The sequence below is a fragment of the Neophocaena asiaeorientalis genome, unplaced genomic scaffold, assembly GCF_003031525.2.
Source record: "Neophocaena asiaeorientalis asiaeorientalis breed wild unplaced genomic scaffold, Neophocaena_asiaeorientalis_V1.1 scaffold240, whole genome shotgun sequence".
In the NCBI taxonomy this organism is placed as follows: domain Eukaryota; kingdom Metazoa; phylum Chordata; class Mammalia; order Artiodactyla; family Phocoenidae; genus Neophocaena; species Neophocaena asiaeorientalis.
In genome coordinates, this window is record NW_020185331.1 from 1,635,695 (window position 1) to 1,654,436 (window position 18,742).

At 50.8% G+C, this 18,742-nt stretch overlaps 1 protein-coding gene across 5 annotated transcripts in view; it reads right to left on the reverse strand.

Annotated features, from left to right (window-relative positions):
• CRTAC1 (cartilage acidic protein 1) overlaps nt 1-17,818 on the reverse strand; it is a 154,454-nt gene extending 136,636 nt beyond the window's left edge. For 4 of the 5 annotated variants that reach the window (XM_024735073.1, XM_024735070.1, XM_024735072.1 and 1 more), the window contains exon 1: nt 17,532-17,818. In XM_024735073.1, the coding sequence (XP_024590841.1) occupies nt 17,532-17,555 (24 nt within the window). In that variant the 5' untranslated portion in view covers nt 17,556-17,818. Of the gene's footprint in view, nt 1-17,322; nt 17,406-17,531 lie in introns of those variants that run through there. The other variant, XM_024735069.1, reaches the window with a different exon arrangement.
• Nucleotides 17,819-18,742: the final 924 nt, after the last annotated feature.

The following is an 18,742-nucleotide window of genomic DNA, read 5'->3' on the forward strand; positions in this document are numbered from 1 at the left end:
GGAGGGAGGGAGGGAGGGAGGGAAGGAAGAAATGGTAGAGTATAAACACATGGGCGTCTCCCATCCTCTGGGAGAAAGGCTGGGAGAATGAAGAAAACAACAGATCTCAGACAGTCCAGGGGTGGGTGAGAGCCCCATGAGGGTCCATGTCTAGAACAATAGTAGAGGCAGTAAAGGATTATCCTTCTGTGGGACCTACCCCAGAGGCAGCCTGGAGGGAATCTGTGACTTGGAAGGTTCCCCTGCCAAGGTCCCTCCCTAGGGCAGCTGGCCGTCACCTCCAGACCAGGAAGCAGTCAGTTATGGAATGTATTCCAGCAGGATCTGGCGAGCGGCACATCATTCACTTGGAGAAATTAAATCACTGTGTGTGTGTTTTATTATAAATTAATTATGTATAATCCATTGTATAATTCATTATTATATCTCTAACATAACTCAGGGTGTTGCCAAACAGCCTGGAGCTGCGAGAGCTGGTGGCAGGCACGCAGGAGACAGATGAGAGTGGCCAAGGAGGTGGAAGAACTCCATCCTTTCCTGACGTGAGCCAGGGAGACACTGAGAATGCTACGGATGGCACCACCCCGAGTTGCTGCCTGCAGGCTTAGAATCAGAACTCTGAGAGTGTTCCAAAGGCTCCCCTGGGACTAGTCCCACAAGGCCTGCACAGGCAGTCCCGCAGGCAAGGCGGTGCCTTCCTGCCTACAGAGGGCGGCACACCTCTTCCTGATGGAACTTTTCCTGCTGGCTTGTCAGTGTGGCTGGCAGCCAAGAGCCAAGGCTGAGTGAAGCTGATGTCTTAATGAAGAGAAGACCTGAAGACTGACTCCCCAGATGGAGACAGACATTCCTGCCAGCAAAGGAGCTTGCTCCAGTTCAGGACCCAGAGACCACAATGAAGGGCCCAGGCACTGTCTACGGAGCCAAACATAATTCAGAAGCCTTCCTAATGCCTCGCTGGGGAGGCTGCAGAGAGACACGGGGCAGGGCTCTAACTGCAGGGCAGAAACTAACCTCAGCGAGCCTTCCTGGGAAGAAAGTTCTTGCAGCGTGTGAGAGGGCACAGGCTGGGTGTTGCACTATGTAGCGTGTTAGAGGGCACATGCTGGGTGTTGCACTATGCAGCGTGTTAGAGGGCACAGGCTGGGTGTTGCACTATGTAGCGTGTTAGAGGGCACAGGCTGGGTGTTGCACTATGTAGCGTGTTAGAGGGCACAGGCTGGGTGTTGCACTATGTAGCGTGTTAGAGGGCAGAGGCTGGGTGTTGCACTATGTAGCGTGTTAGAGGGCACATGCTGGGTTTGCACTATGCAGCGTGTTAGAGGGCACAGGCTGGGTGTTGCACTATGCAGCGTGTGAGAGGGCACAGGCTGGGTGTTGCACTATGCAGCGTGTTAGAGGGCACAGGCTGGGTGTTGCACTATGTAGCGTGTTAGAGGGCACATGCTGGGTGTTGCACTATGTAGCATGTTAGAGGGCACATGCTGGGTGTTGCACTATGTAGCGTGTTAGAGGGCAGAGGCTGGGTGTTGCACTATGTAGCGTGTTAGAGGGCACAGGCTGGGAGTTGCACTATGTAGCGTGTTAGAGGGCACAGGCTGGGTGTTGCACTATGTAGCGTGTTAGAGGGCACAGGCTGGGTGTTGCACTATGTAGCGTGTTAGAGGGCACAGGCTGGGTGTTGCACTATGCAGCGTGTTAGAGGGCACAGGCTGGGTGTTGCACTATGTAGCATGTTAGAGGGCACAGGCTGGGTGTTGCACTATCAGAATGAGGCCAGTCCTAATTACAGCAACATCTACTGGGCTGTCTAGTCACTAAAGGCAAACACATCACTCCGAGAGTTCTGCAACTTGGCAAGAAGTTTGGTTGGATAAAGGAAACTCATAATTGGATTAATGAGCAGCTGGGGTGGGGTGGGGGAATGAGAAGCTAAAGAGTATTTAACAACCAGGTTAGCCGTGCCGAAATGTAGCATGATCTGAAGGTCACAGGACTTTTCAAGGTATGAATTCTGTTGTAGGGATGGCAGATGAGTTTCAACGTGACAGAAAAAACTGACTGGCAGTGGCTTGAAAGAGTACTGTGATCAGCTTACGACATTTGCAATCAATGGGCATGAAGGAAAAACTGGTATTGGGCATGCATTCTAGAAGCTATGAAGTTCCTCCCAGGCACTACTACACTTGCAGTTTGGGTCACTGCCACCAGGGAGGCAGGTCCTATTAGGGTAATAGAAGCATCTGGTAGAAATTTTCTAACGAAGGCCACGAGGGGCAAGAACCGTGATCCAGCCTCTTGATTTTTACCTTTGTTTGAAAAGTAGAACTTTTAATTAAAGGAGACATCTGAAAGAAATAGCTACTCTGTGTTATCCATTTCCAGATAAGTAACCTAAAGCAAGATTAAACAGAAATAATACACCTGTGGGATGACCGCTGTTTTGCTTGGTGACCTTGAACAAGTCACAGCCTTGCTGGGTCCCAGCTTTATTCTCCAAAATGAGGGTCTGGGAGTAGATCTCTAAAGGTCCTTTCCGGCTCTAAAATTCTATGATGAATTAAAGGATTCCTTTTAGAAGCAGACCTTCGGCAGTTTTTCTTCCCAGCTTCTTCTATCAACTTCAGACCAACCTGTGTGGTTTTCCTTTCTGAGCATATTAAACATATTTTGAGCAAAACAGCTATTCAGCAGAGCTCTGTAGCAGTTCCCTTGCAGGGGCCAAGGCCAGACAGGAACGTGCCATCATTAGTGTGGAACCGAATGCACCAGGCACGAGCAGACCAGTGGACGGCCTCCCCCAGGGGGGTGTGCTGAGAGTAGAGCAGGGAGAACAATTCCTTTATATTTCATTCTTCTGACATGCCAAAGGCTCCCGGGGCTGCTCAGCACCAGCTGAAAGTTAGAGGGTCAGCCGAGGGCCTGCTGGGAAACAGTTGTGGTGGGAAACTTAGGAAAAGGCCTGGTAAATATCCACCCTCTAGCTCAGGGCTCAGATGAAGGAAATCACTGAAATGCCCCTCTACACTCTGGCTACTCAGTGGTCCCCAGACCAACGGCATCAGCATTAGCGAGGAGTTTGTTAGAAATGCAGAATCTTGGGCCCTACCCCAGACCTAATAAATCAGAATGCGCATTTTAACACGATTTCAGGTGATCTGAATGCACGTTAAAATTTGAGAAACATTGCTCGACCTTAGCTGTACGTTGGAATCACTTGGGGAACTTTAAAAAATACCGTTGTCTGAAAACGATTTCTTGGATATGACACCAAAAGAAAAGGCGACAGAAGAAAAAATAGATTACATGGACTGCATCAAAATTTAAAACTTTTGGGGATCACAGGACACTATCAATAGAGTGAAAAGGCAACCCATGTAATGGGAGAAAATATTTGCAAATCATATATCTGATAAGGGATTAATATCCAGAATATATAAAGAAGTCCTACAACTCAAAAACAACAACAATCCAATTCAAAATGGGTAAAGGACTTGAATAAACATTTCTCCAAAGAAGATATACAATTGGTCAATAAGTATATGAAAAGAGGCTCAACATCACTAATCGTTAGGGAAATGCAAATCAAACCCACAGTGAGATAATACTTCACACCCATTAGAATGGCTATAATCAAAAAAACAGGAAATAACTATTGTTAGTGAGGATGTGGAGAAATTGGGACCCTTACGCGTTGCTGATGGGACTATAAAATGGTGCAGCTGCTGTGGAAAACTGCTGTGCAGCAGTTCCTCAAAAAATCCAAAAAACAATTACCATGTGATGCAGCAATTCCATTTCTGGGTATATACCCAAAAGAATTGAAAGAGGGGACTGGAACAGATAGCTGTATACCCAAGTTCGTAATTGCATTATTCACAGTGGGCACAAGCAACCCAAGTGTCCATCAATCCATATGTCCAAAGTGTGGCATGTACATACAATGGAATATGATATGCCTTAAAAAGGAAGGAAATTCTGACACATGCTACAACATGGATGAACCTAGAAGACATTATGCTAAGTGAAATAAGCCAGTCATAAAAGGACAAACACTGTATGATCCCACTTATACGAGGTACCTGGAAGAGTCAAATTCATAGAGGCAGAAAGAAGAGTGGTGGTTACCAGGGGCTGGGGGGACAGGGGAATGGGGAGTTAGTGTTTCATGGTTATGGAGTTTCAGTTCGGGAAGATGAAAAGTTCTGGAGATGGATGGCGGTGATGTTTGCACGACAATGTGAGTGCATTTAATATCACTGAACTATACACTTATAAATGGTCAAAATGGAAGTTTTATGTTATGTATATTTTACCATAATAAAAAAATACTCAGGCCTGGTCTCATCCCAAGATATTCTCACTCACTTGGCATAGGACGCAGCAGGGGCATCAGAATTTTAAAAGCTCCCTACATGATTCTAATATGTTGCAAAATCTGACAATTTATGCCAGTGCTCCAGTGCTTCTCAAACTTTAATACGTACATGAATCACCAGGTGGTCTTGTTAAAAATGCAGATTTTGATTCAGCTGATCTGCAGGAGAGCCCAAGATTATATTTTGAACAAGCTCCCATGTGATTCTGACCATCCTGGTCCATAAACTACATGTTGAATAGCCAGGGTTAAGAAACCATACTATATGCTACAGTGATTCGTTCAAGAAACTTCTCCTCTGCCTCTAGATCTAAGGGTCTGAAACCAATCCTAGGGCCATACAATCCTCAGGGCTGCAGGCTAGGTTGATCATTAGATACTCAAAGTACTAGCTATCTTCAGCTCAGTCAAATTACCACAGTTGATAGGGACTGACAAAGAGGGATTCTGACTCTAATTTTTGCAAAGAATTGAGAAGAAGGAAAGGGCTGGAACTGGAGTGGGGGTCAGGTCTAGTAGACAAAAGATAGCTACCATTAATGCCCAGAGCCTAGAGAAGATAGGGTATGGGCAGGAATTTGCAAGCCAAGATAGAGATGCATGCCAGTGTGTTCCCCCAAACCATCGTGTGCCCAGTACTAGGAGGCACTCAATTAACATTTGTTAAATGCATGAAGGAATAAGTCCAAATGATAATGTGAATCAGCAGAAATTGCTTGCAACTTGTCATACAGTTATCTTAAAACTGTTCTTTCGGGTTTCCCTGGTGGCGCAGTGGTTGAGAGTCTGCCTGCCGATGCAGGGGACACGGGTTCGTGCCCCGGTCCGGGAAGATCCCACATGCCGCGGAGCAGCTAGGCCCGTGAGCCGTGACCGCTGAACCTGCCTGTGCTCCGCAGCGGGAGAGGCCACAACAGTGACAGGCCTGCGTACTGCAAAACAAAAACAAAACCAAAAAACTGTTCTTTCCCAAAAGAAATGCTTCTTAAACTGTAACGTGCTTACCAATCACCTGAGGGTCTTGGTAAAATGCAGATTCTGATTTGGTAGGTCTGGGGTAGGGCCTGAGATTCTGCATTCTAACAAGCTTTCAGGGGATGCCGAGGCTGCTGGTCCGCAGATTTCACTTGTAGTAGCAAGGCTCTAGACCAGTGATTCTAAACCCTAGCTGTCCAATCGAATCACCTGGGGAGTTTTTAGAGCTATGCTGCTGCCCAGATCCTTCACCCCAGTTTCTGATTTAACTGGTCTGGGGTGGGGGTCGGGTGTATTTTTAGAAGCTCCTCTGATGATGTTAATGGGCAGCCTGGGCTGAGAACCACTGTCCCAGACTCACAGTCCCCAGTAAGCTACAATCTGATTTGAAGTGAAAAATGTTTCTGCTACCAGAATTCATCACCAGCTTGTTGAGGTCTACCAAGAAAATCTGTTTAGCCAGAGAGTATCATAGGAAGAGGCAGGATACGGAGTTTGGGGGAGAAAGCAGAGCAGGATGGTACTGCCTGAAGCAGAAGGACAGCAGGTGCTGGAGTGACCTCACGTTTTACACCGTTGGCTCGGAAACCTGTCACACCACTGTGAACATATCAATCTTTGGGGAGAATGTGGAGAAAAGCTAAAAATCGAATTTTAAAAAGTATGTTGAACTGAACTTTTTTGTTTTCTTGAATGCTGTGTAACAAACACCTACGAGCTATCTACAGGTAGCAGTGGCGTTAAGTAGTAAGTAAGTAGTGTTAATTGCAATGGGAAGACATCTGGGGCAGTGCAGCCCGGGGGAGGTAAGGATAAATATCAGTGGCAGAGCTTGGCCAGAGGGTGCAGGACCGGAACAGCTGGGCTGCTCCTGCAGGGGAAGGGAGAGGAGGGGGCAAAGAGGGCTCTTAACAAGGGCGAGAGGTGGTCGGGCTTGTGTTTCAGGCGGTGGGAAGAATTGCTTTGTAATAATTTCTTAAAAGTATTCTACAAGCTAACAATCCTCAGTGGGATCGAGAGAAAGATAAATAAATAAACAAACCAAAGCCCAGAGTCGGGGACCTGGATTTGGACCTCAACTCCACCAGAAACTAGCAGGTTCTTAATCTTTCGGATCTCCAGTGTCCTCATCGGTATCCTGGGAATCCTATGACATGCCGAGGTTTCCAGGGTTAAGTGAGCTAGTGAACGGCTCTCGCGGGCCAGGCTCGGTGCTTATTTCCGTTCCTTTCACACAGATAGCTGTAAGGCTAGACAGTCTTTAGACACTGGCTGTGGGTCACATGCAGCCAAACTCAGTTTTCTGCGGCCTCGGGACTTTCCTGAATTGGGTCTGAAAACTGGTAACCAAGCAACCTAGATCTCTGATGTAGGGTCAGGCAGCTGTGGCTTCCAGGGCAATTTTTAGGGCAAGCAGTTCTTTAGCAATTATCGCAAGAGCCAAGGACACCGCCCTGAGCTCTCACAAAAGCAAGAGCCCTGAATGCTTCAGATGTTGGGAACCAGCAGGGAGCACAGACCCTTTCCAGAAGCTGTAGGAGGGCAGAGGCTTGAGGAAGAGAGGCAGCCACAGAAGCTTTCCGCCCTGCATAGGCTGGGCCACCGGATCTACACAGAGGAGCACCTGGGACTAAGGCATCATTGGAGGAGAGCTAGGGGAGCTTACTGATCCACAGTGACACTTCCTGTGGACCTCCAATGAGCCTGGGGCTGTGCTCGGTGCTGGGGTTACAGGGAGAAAGCTAGTCAACATTTGCAGTACAAGGTGAGGGGCGCTGTGGAGGAGGGGCACAAAGGTATCTAAACTAGCCAGGTGGAGGGGGAAAAGGAAAAGAAGAATGTTTTGTGGAGGTAGGATGGTGTAGCTGAGCAGTAAAGGATGCTAAGAAGTTAGCTGGATAAGGAGAGTGAGGAGGAGAGGAGAAGGAAGACAGCAGACTCCTCAGAGGTCTGGCGAACCAGATGCCATCCCAACCTGCCCTCCTAGCACTGCCTATTTAAAGGTCCCACACTGGGTCATGAGTTAGAGGGAGCACTTATTTTTCCCTCCCCAGGTTTCATCTGGAGGACCTTCCATTGGATGAGAGTGCTGGTTCTCAACCAGGGGTGATTTGCATCCCTTGCCCTTGACAGCTGGCAATGTCTGGAGGCATTTTGGGTTGTCCCACCAGGGAAGGGGGTGCTACTGGCATCTAGTGGGTAGAGGCCAGGGATGCTGCCAAGACATTCTACAATGCAGGGGACAGCCCTCTACAACAAAGAATTATCCAGCCCAAAATGTCAGTAGTGCTGAGACTGAGAACCCCTGGACTAGTGTATCATTCCTGACTCCCCTCCTTTTCCTACTCCCTCCTCCCAAGGGCCGGAGCAGGGACTCACCAGATGGGTCAGTTTGGAAAAACTGGGCACGGAGAGCCTTTTCTGGACCTGCCTCCCTGCAGATGCCGCTCTCTGCCATGCGCTGAGCTTGGCCAGGCAGGCTCAGGCCTGCCCCCACCCACAGGGAGGGCTGCAGCGGGGATGCAGGTACATCAGCAAGCTCCGTGAGTCCCACTTTGAAGCCTGGCCTTCCAAACAGCTGTATCGGTAATGATGGTAGCGTTTTAATCTCCGTCTGTCTGAGCCCTGCCTCTCTCTTCCCCTCCCCTGTCCCTCCCCACCTTTCTTTCCCTTCATTGGTCCTGAATCTGAACAGGGAAGTGGGACGCTGTTCATTGGACCCTTTCAAACCCCAACACTCAGACTGGAGATCTGGAGTCATATTCGGTCCTTGCTTCTTCCTTATTCCTCACAACTGCTGGATCACCGAGTCGATCCACTTCATGAATCTCTCTCGAAGCTGCCCACTCTTTCTATCCCCACTGCTGGGGATTTGCCCCCTCTATCCTTCAACTGAACAGCAGTAATATTTGTTCACTGCTCCCCCTTTCTTCTCATCTCTCCCTACTTCCACATCAGAGCTCCCTTTCTAAATCTCGGAGCTGATCACATGACTCTTCAACCTAATTCATGGGACCCTGTACACAAGGCAAACGGAGATTTGTTTTTAATTGCAATTTCATATAACAAGTACTATATGAGGAATGGGTATTAATAACAACACTTACCTATCACCGACTATGTGCCAGGCACTACTCTAACCCTTTACATGGATGATCTCATTTAATCCTCATAGTAACCTTGTGAGGTAGGTACCACTTTTGTCCCCATTTTACAGATGAGGAAATGAAGGCACAGAGAGGTTAAGTAACTTGCTCAAGGTCACACAACTAGTACGTGGTAGAGCCAGGGTTCGTGTCTAAGCCATTTGGCTCCAGAAATGGTGCCCTTGGACACTACACTAAACAGTGTCTTTCACTACACCAGACTTGTCTTAAAGGAAGTAAGATGGGAGCACAAGGGAAGGAGCAAGCATCTCTGCCTGGGGGTGCTGGGGAAGGCCTAAGAGGCAGTGATGAACTGGCCAGAGGGACAAGGTGGAGAAAGCATTCCAGGCTGAGGAGCCAGCACTTGCATGGTGGCTGAGCAGGGTCATGCAGCCCCAGGAGGCTCGGAGTGGCTGGGACAGGACGGATGGTGGGACGGGGCGTGGCTAGGAGGTTAGAAGAGGCTGCGGAGGCCTGGTGCACAACACAAGCCAGGAGGGTGAGGGATGACTTGGCTGGAGGGACGTGTTGGAGAGAACACTGCAGCAGCGGGGTGTGGAGGAGGCCGTGGGAGCGCGGGCCTGGAAACAGAGAGGCCAGCTAGGAAGCAAATACTGTGGCCCAAATAGAGAGAAAGCTACCATTCAGTCATTCACTCGGTCATTCATTCGCTAGTCTTATGCACCTCTGTCAGGCACTGTCTGGGCATCGGGAAAACAGCTGAGAACAAAATGAAGTCTTTGCTCCCGTGGAGCGTATATTCTAATGCCTCAGTCATCGGCGTTTCTTCACCCCGTCCCCCGTCCCCGTCTTCTGCATTGCCAGCCTGGAAGACAAACACCAGACCTTCTGTACCTCCCCAGACCCCCGGGGCCACCATGTCCTATGCATCTTTCCCAGCACCGTGAAAGTATAAGCCTCCCTCTTCCTTCCCGCTACCTGGAGAGAACTCCAGATGCTGCCTGCGGCTGCACTTATAGAAAAGAGGCTTGGTCCTGCTCCAGAACAAGGCAAACGAAAACGCAGGGGACCCAGGCTGGGAGATGCCACAGAGACCCGCAGGCTAGTGAAATGGTGTTTCTGAAAGTGAGAGGACAAATGGAGTCTCCCAGCCTCACGCACAAGGCAGCGCAGGTCTTAATGAGTATTATCAACTGCTCGGACTTCCGGGTCTGTAAAATGGGAAATGAAATGAGATAACGCATGCCCAGTGCCTGGCAAAGTCCATACGTGGTAGGTAATGGCGACGACAGTGATGCTATTACTACCGCATAAATGTTTTTCGAATGAACGAATGCATCTCAGGAGATGGAGTCCAGGCCCACCAGGTGCTCCCTGTCGGGGAGTAGCTGCCAAATGTCGAATGGAACTCGCGGGACTGTCAGACACTGAGGCATAGGCTGGCTCTGTGACTAATTCGTCTAGGGACCCTGGTGGAGTTCTTTGACATTTTAAACACTGCTTTCCAAATGCAAAACCCCTCAGTTTATAGTCATATACACATCCATTTTCAAGCATTTTGCAGATGCTAAGGGCCAGGTTAGAAATGATGTCTGAGGCATGGCTTCTGACCTCAAGGAGCTGACAGTCAAGCCCGTAGGAGGGAGGGATTAAGTATCGAGGTGTGTAGGGGGTGGGAAGGGCAGGCAGGAAAGGCCCCCTGGAGACAGGGAATCTGGATTCCAATGGGAGCTACATTCCAGGTGGATTTGACTCAGCTAGGTGCAGGTGGCAATGCCTTTGGAATGCAGTGTCTGGGGTGCGGAGTGGAGGGTGCAGGAGAAGGCGGAGACAGTCTTGCACGGAGGCAGCAGCTGGGGCCTGTAGAGCCCGCCTGGCGCATCTGGGAAGGAGCCTGGAGTCACCCGGTGAGGGAGGTTTGAAGTCGGGTAGAGATCCGATTAGATTTGGGGCAACAGTGTGCAGAACGGCTAGACTGGCTGGTTTCCAAAAAGTGAGTGAGAGTATCACCAAGGGGACTTGGACGTCCTGGAGCTGGGGGTAGTTGACGGTGTGGTACTGGATGACCTCCAAAGTTCTCTTCCGAGCCTAAGTGTCTATGGGTCAGGTTTTTTTTCCTAAATCATTTAAAATGCATTAGCGGACCTTGCTATTTAAAAGCGTTCTCCTGGGAATCTTTCCGTGAAGCAATGATTCACTCTCCAGTCTGTCTTTGGTGGAAATCCAAATGATCATCTCTTCTATCAGCTTACAGCTACCAAGATAGACCTGCACGGAGCTTCCTTGTAGCAGCCTGGTGGAGGATGGGGGCAGTGGGCACCCACAAGAAGTGAAGGGGAGGAGAAACTCAGCCCTGCGCCAGGCTTAGAGCTGGTACCATCTCACAAGTGGGCCCTGTGTGGGCTCCTCAGACCCTGCTTGATCTGTGGGACCTTTGGAGGTTTACAGAGCCCTGGGGCCAAGCGCCAGTTCTGGGAAGAAGGAGCCCGAAGGAAAGCTGGCCTTATGGACCCAGGCCTGTCTGGAGATCCACTTTAATACCAAGGGCCACATCTGCCCCAGACTGGCCGCCTACATTCACACATTCATTTGTTCACCCACCGAGCACCTGTGGAGCCCCTCCATATGCCAAGCACTGTGCAAGGCACTGGGTTTACAGCTGAGAACAAAAGACACATGTCTCCACCCCCGCTGCTTGCAAGGCAGCATTTCTCCTTCTTGGGAACTCTTCTTTCCCCACCTGCAAAAGGCTCTTTGGATATACATAGCTTCTCGGATGACTGGTGCATGATTGCGATTCCAAGAAAGAGTCTGTTCTTAGACTAGGGCGAAAGGGAACGTGACATCACTAAGGCAAGGCGACAGAAAGGGCCCGTGTGCTCACCAACTCTGACTACAGGGACTGACCTCCAGAGGCTGGGCTGCCCTGGACACGCAAGATGCTCACCACCTTCATGACAGGAACTGGGTGAGATTTATGAGTGAGCTTGCCCTCCCAATTTGGGCGGGGAGGGGTGGAGCCTTGGTCCTCTAAGGACAGCCTCTAGGAACTTCCCACCTCCAATCCTGAGGGCAAGGGCAGGGCGGGGCCTCCTGTGAGAAACTCCAGCCGAGACGCTGCTCCCATGACCCCCGCAAGGCTCCTCTCCCTGTCCAGGTGGGGGACAGGGGTTCCCCAGCAACCTGCAGGTCCCGAAGGAGGGCAGGGACAAAGGAAATCCGGAGGAGGGGGTGGCTCTCAAGGTAGGTGGAGCGGCTGTTAGGGAGGGAAGAAGTCCCCACGGTCCCTTCCTCAGTCAACAGGACCCCTTAGCTCCACAGTGATTCCCATGACCTTGTCACTGTACTTGTTGGGTGCAAACAAAGATAAGAGTAACTGGAAACCACAGGAAGGGTCATTTTACACTCTCGGCAACACGATTCCTTTGTGGCTAATTCAAGTAATATGTCAAAATGTCCCTTGGAAGAGATCTTTAAGAATATGTCTTTGAAGTAAACAAGGTTTTCCTAATTAATGACACGCCTGCCCACCCCTCCTTCAAGTTCCTTGCAGAACTTCCCTGGGCCGAGAGGGCTGAGCAGGAAAGGGTGGTGAAGTCGTGGAGGGAGCGGGGACAAATCCAGCCGCTTGTCAGTTGGGGAGCTATCGGTTTCTCCGCCGGATGTTGATCAGATTTCCTGGGCTGGAACCAACTCACGGGGCCTGGGTACTGGAATTTTTCCAAGAAGCAAACGCTTTGCTTCTTACGAAGTCAACATGATTTCTTTCAAGGAAAATTTTTATCCTTTCTTTTTTGTAAGTGTCTAGGGTTTTTGAAGGGCAAATCTTTGGACTTTTCTCTAAAGACAATGATTATGATATAATTGTCATTCGCTAAGACCACCCCTGACCCCACACGCACTCACAGAGAGGCCTGGGGGTAGGGGAATGACGTGCCCAAACTTGTACCATGAGTCAGTGGCATAGCCAGAAATAGAACTTTCCAAACTCCCAAATTCCTAATCATAGCAATATTAATAATAGTCTCTTTATAATTTTCTGAGTGTTTTCACAGCTCACATTGAATCTTTACAACAACTTTGTGGAGAGTCTGGGTAAGTCATTCTCAGGAGACAGCAGATCTGAGGTCCAGACCAGCTTTGCCACTTGTTTGCTGTGTGACCCTGGCTGGTCTCTTCACCTCTCTGGATCTCAGGGTTCTCAGCTATGAAGTGGGAGCATTGGGTGAAAATACTTCTAAAATCCCTCCCACCTCTAACATGCTGTGATTCCAAGATGTGATGCTCTGGTCCAGGGTTTCTCCACCTTGGCACTAGTGACTTCTTGGGCCAGACAGTTCTTTGTTGGGGGGCTGTCCTGTGCATTGTAGGATGGTTAATGTCATCCCTGGCCTCTACCAACTAGATGCCAAAAGCACTCCCTGTCCCAGTTGTCACAATCAAAAATGTCTACACACATTGTCAAGTGGGCAAAGTAATCCCTCCGTTCACTGCCCAAGGACTTCAATAAGGTCAAGACCATGTGGTTCAGTGGAGAAAGGTCTTCCTGCCCCCGCCTCTTCCCCAACCCCTGTGCACTTTTCCACACACTTTTCAAACACAACCTCCCAGTTCTTTGCTACTTCTCATTTCTTAAATGCCCTCCGTGGTCCAGCATGTGTTTGGTGTGATGATGAACCAATTGATTTCATACTTTCTCTTAAAGAGAGTTCACAGGTTTATGTCCCCTAAGCAACCAGCCAGGCTCCCCAGAAATCCCTCGCAGAACCCTGGATGGCCTGGAAGCCTGTATCTGCAGCCCGCAGGAGGCTCGGTGAGCATGGATTTGTCAGCACTCTTAAATCACTGGGCTCTGAGGAAGCCTTCTCCCAGCACAAAGATCCTTCCTTAGGAATCAATAGCTCAAGGCCTTCTATCACACTCGGAATTGTCCTGGGACCTGTAAAATTTCTTTTCCCCAAGCATGGCAGAACCCCGAAATGAAAACCCCAACACGGGGGAGGGAGAGGGCAAGGAGGGAGTCCTGCCACGGAGGCCTTGTCCGCGGCCCAGATGTTGCTGTGAGCAGAGGCTGATGTGCGAACCTGGACACTCAGTCTCATTCGCCGGGAAAAGTGTGGTTCCCAGGGGGCCTGCAATAATATCCTCTCCCAGCTGAATACCTCTTTACATCTCACCAAGGGGAGAGGCATGTTAAAGACTATCTTCCTTGATTTTCACTATCCTACACTCATCACAGGTTGCCAGCCTCATCATTTTGCAGAGGAGGAAACTGAGGCATGCAGAGGTTAAGCGGTTTGTCCAAGGCGCCTGAGCAGGAAGTGAGGAGCCGGATTCTAAGCCTGAATCATTTGCACTACTGAGCTGCCTTCCCAGCGAGAGTAAGATTAAGGGTCAACCATCTGGTGGGGTTCATGAAAGAGGCGACTTCTTGTTTCCTCAGTGTCTAATGCCACTCCCCCATTCAAACAAAAATACAGAGGTACTGTGCTCTAGCTGTATTTTATGTAAGTATATTCCTCTGGGCTTATCCAGAACCAAACCATGCCTTGGGAATGCTGGCACAACTCTTCGGCTAGAGCTGGAATCAGGCGCAGATCCCAAGCACAGCCTCTCAGAAACCCTGCTTTCAAGGAGGGGGCTGTGGCTCTCCGGTGTTCCACATTACCCTACCACCTCCCTCCTCTACCTGAAGAAAAAGACCCAACTTGTCTGTGAGCCTGAAGGAGATGAGGAAACTCAAGCACCTTCCCTGGCAACAAGCATCCCTCAGGTGAGCCTCAGGGACAGAAGAGGATCCGCCTCTTGGAATTTTGGCTCTGCAGCACTGGTCCCTCCTGAGGGTTGCTGGCAAGTCTGCAGAGGCTCGGTTGACAGAGGGGGCAGCCCACAGGCCACTCAGCAAACCTCCTTCCCAGGGCCTGGCTCAGATGTCAACAGCCAGCCTCACAGAAAAGAAAACGGGCAATGGAAATGGTAGTATCTTCCAGGTCACCCAAGAAGCCCTAATATGAGGATTTTGCAAAAATAGAACATCCTAGAACTCTGACCTTGAGCTGGGAGCAGGAAGGATGGGGAAATGGGCAAATACTGATTGGAAACTCTCCTCTTCACCCAGGATCTGAGTACTGGAGGCCCCGTAGGCAGTGGTGTGACTACAGGTCAGAGAGACCTCACTCTAGCATGCCTGAACAGAAGGAAGGAAGAGCTCCAGGCTTGGGTTCCAAGACCACCACAAGGGGCTGGGCATTTCTGATTCCTACGTGCGTGGACAGAAACCAGGAGTCGCATTGCTTTTGCCTACAAGACCTCTTGAAATAACAAGACAAGATAATGGAGGAAGGGGAAAGAATAATTAGGAATTTCTGTTACCTGTATATGTACATTATGAGAACTTTATCTGCTCCTTACCTCCTCAGTCTGAATAACAGATTCAAAGGAAATTCCCCCAGTTTACTAGATTTATTAATTTACAGATGTCTGATCAGTCAGCAATTATGAACACTTACTGTGCAGAGAACACACGTCCATCTCCATAGTAGAGAGGAAGCAGGTCATGGGAGCAGAAAGAGCTCTAAGTAGAGGACTGGAAATCCTAGGACCCAGTCCTATGCTTCCACCAAATAGCCATGTGACCTTGGGCAAGATACTTGTCTTAACTGGGTTTCAGTTTTCTCATCTGTAAATTAAGTGTGCATGTGGGACGGCGTTGGAGTAGGTGCTCTTCAAGGTTCCTTTCTTCTAGCTCTAATATTCTTGGGCTCTATGAGTCATAAACAAGTTCAAAGAACACACCAGCACCAAACACAAAGGATGATCTCAGAGAGCAGGTGGGGCTAGGTACCAGCTCTATTTCCTTGGAATGCTGTACTTGTATCTGTCTCATTGCACCTGAGACCACAGACCACCTGAAGTCCAGGAAGTACGTGGTAGAAGGGTTCCAATCATGAAGGTGATGGTTAAAGGCTATAGCCTGAACCTGCTTAAAGCATGAAGTTACTATGACCAATGAAGGGCAAGAAGTGAAAAGTCAGTGGTCCTGAGCTGGGTGCCTTTGGCGCCCCCTACTGGGCACCAAAGAGCCTGCTGGGCAGCTTCCATTGCCTCAGCAGGCAGCAAGCAAGACTGAGAACAGGACTGTCACAGCTGTTTAATAGGACTACCTTCCCGGTCTGTAGTCCGCTCTCTATAAGAGTATGTTTCACTCTCCAGAATTACACAGACCATTGGTCCACACATTCAGAGGGCACTACGGTGCTGCTATAGGATGTCTTAACCAAACATCAAGGTGCAGAGTAAGAAACCTCGGGGTTCAGAACACCAGGTGCAGCCCAGATGGAGAGGAGAGAAGAAAGCAACAAGCAGGTATTTCGCTGTACAAATCCCCAGTGGAGAGAAGGTCTTGGGAAATGCAGCAGAAAAATGTTGACTGCAGGTAGAGGATGGAGCTGGGTTTGGGGGTATGAATTGAGAGCCCCACTAAAAGATCTACAGGCTGATGCAGCTGCCCTAGGAGTTCAAAACACTCATTCATGTTCAGGGATGAGGTACAGGATACAGCCCCAACTAAGCAGCCCGTTTTGACCTTCTCCAGAGACCATTAGTACCAACTGTAAACCAGGATATTCTAACTGTGGTCCACTGAGCCAGCATCAAGACCTTAAACTCCCTTCATTGCCCCTTAAATGGGCTTTAGGACCTGCTGCCAGAAACATGTTCTTAATCAAGTCAGACTGAGAGAAAAAGCTTCCTCAAGGGCCATATTGGAAGAACCGCCATATTCCCACTTTCCATTCTCCATCTCCCCTTCCTCATGGCTGAGAATGAGGTACAGGGTGACTCTGAATTCGCTCTAATTCAGTCTTGGGTAGCTGCAGCCCCAAGTCATCAGGGTCAAAAAATCTCCCACCAACAGCGTTTCTCTTCCCACAAGAGTTCTCCCCTGATTCAAGCAGCACTACAGAGTTGAACCCTATCCCTGGAACCTTCTTGCCTTCTTTTCCACCTGGCTTCACTTGGGAAGTCCTGCACCCATCCCAGAAGACACCTCAAGTGTGACTCAAGAATATGTCTTGCCTGGAGAGCTGAAGCACCTCCTGGGACACACAGAAGCCACACTAGGTGCACACCTTACCACCACCAGCGGTAATATTCATTAGTCATTCCCCGAGGAAGGAAAGTGACCCCCCTCCCCAACCCCAGAAACACTTCCCGGCCACTCTGGGAGGCTCCTATCCAGGCTGGGATGACTCTGGTTTCTTGAGTTGGTTTCTGCAGAAACAGGACTAACCAGGACTCCCAACTACTGTAGTGCGAAGAAGCGCGCTGCATTGCTGGGTATGCCCCCGAGCTCGGCCTGCTGCCCCATCAAAGCCGCCATGTGTCCCCACTGGGCTGAGGAGGATCCCTGGTCCCCCTGGAATGCCTGAAGCTGGCTTGCCTGAGATAGGCTGAAAGCAAGCGCACCACACCTCGGTCCAGCAAAGGCAGCCGGCAGCTACGCCGCGCGCTGGGCTGGCTCCCCGAGCTCTCTGCCACCCAGCGCTGTGCCCGGGAGCTCGGCTTTCCCGGGGAAGAAGAGCTAGCTTCCCCTAGGGCTCCTCCCCATCTTGGAAGCCTAGGCACCCGGCCGAGGCCAGTAGCTTCCCAGGCCCGGAGCTGAGCCTGGTTCGCTGGGTGACTCCCCACTACCCCAGGCACATCCCTCCTCACCTGCTCCGCCCCCTCCCAGCCCCGGTGCCCTCTCCCCAAACAGCTGACCTCCAGGACGCCCCCGACACCTTCTCTGCAGCTATGAGGGCTATCGCCCCCGCACCTCCGCTCCCACCTCTCCTCCACCTCCGGCCCCGCACCCGCCTCTACCCCAGTCCGCGGGAGGCTCTGCGCGCCAGTCGAGTCCTGCGCCTCTTGGCAAGTTGGAAGCCAAGCCGCCGCCGCCTTAGCGGTCTCCGTCTTCCCCGATTCCCGGGCGGCACCCCCACCAGCCCGGCGGGCGGATCAGGGTGGGGCGTAAAGGGCGGGAGAAACTTTCTCTGCCTGAGTGGGTGAGGGGCACCGGAGCGGGTACTCACGCCGGCGTGTGCGCTCGGAGCCATCCTCGGGCTCTCTCAGCCCCACCGCCTGGGGGCGTCGGAGATCGGGAGCTCGCTGCCGCCTCTGCCGCCGCCGCCGCTGCCTTCCAGCTCCCAGCCCCGGTCCCGGGCTGGCCTGGAGCCTCCCGCCCCGACGCCGCTCGCTCGCTCGCTTTATACAACTCCACTCGAGCGCGCCCGGGCTTATGTAAAGGCTGGCGGAGACCCGCAGCCAATGGCGCCGCAGCTGGAGCTGAGGGCCCGGGGATGGGGGGCGCCCGCGTGGCCAATCGCGGCCAACAGGGCCGAGGCTGAGCCCAGCCCACCCACTCTGGTCCGGTGCGTCCATCCAGCCTCCCTCACCGCTTTGCTCACAGGTACTGCTTACCCACCTCCTCGAACCCCAGCCCCCTGCCGTGGGCGGGACGGTCTCAGCCTCTCAGGGCAGGGTGCAGCGGGGGGGCTAAGCTTGGGAAGAAAGCCCTTGGTCAGCAGTGCCCAAAGTGTCCGTGTGCGGGGCAGGAAACTGGCCTAGGTCGATAACACTCTCAAGTCAGGTCCCTTATTTTGCGCCTAGAATAGGGCCTGGCACGTAGTAGGCGCTCAGTAAGGATTTACTGAATGAACCTTGAACTGAATAAGGACTTGGGCTTTCTGAGAGCTGGGGTACTGGGCTTGGGAAGAGAAAGACCTGGGAATAAGCCATCAGAGAGGGAGGGAGCTGGGACTGTTTTCTCATCTATTGATGCCTTTATGACCACCACCTTGCCATCTGGGCACTTGACTCCAAATGTGCTCTTTCGTGGAAGACGCCGACAGCCAGCCCCTGACCCCAGACCCGGTTATCCCCAGATTTTGAGCAGAACTACCAGAGCCTACTCAGGGCCCTGATTTCAAGTGGCTGTGATCGTCCTCTGGAAAGACATAGCTAAGGACAGGCAATCTTTCTCGCTTTGGGTGTCCTGGATCTAGCTCAGGTTCTTAACCTTTTGAGGGTGATGAAACCTTTTGACTGTTTTCAATCTGATGAAAACCATTGAATCCTTTCTCTAGAAAAATATACACATACACATTTACAGGCATACACACACACCTTGAGTATAATTTCAGGATCATTAGGGACCCTGAGTCTCTCTTGGGGCTCTGCCCAATATCAAGCTCCTGTTTCTCTAGGGGTCTAGGACAGTGGTTTATAATCATCCTCCTTTTGG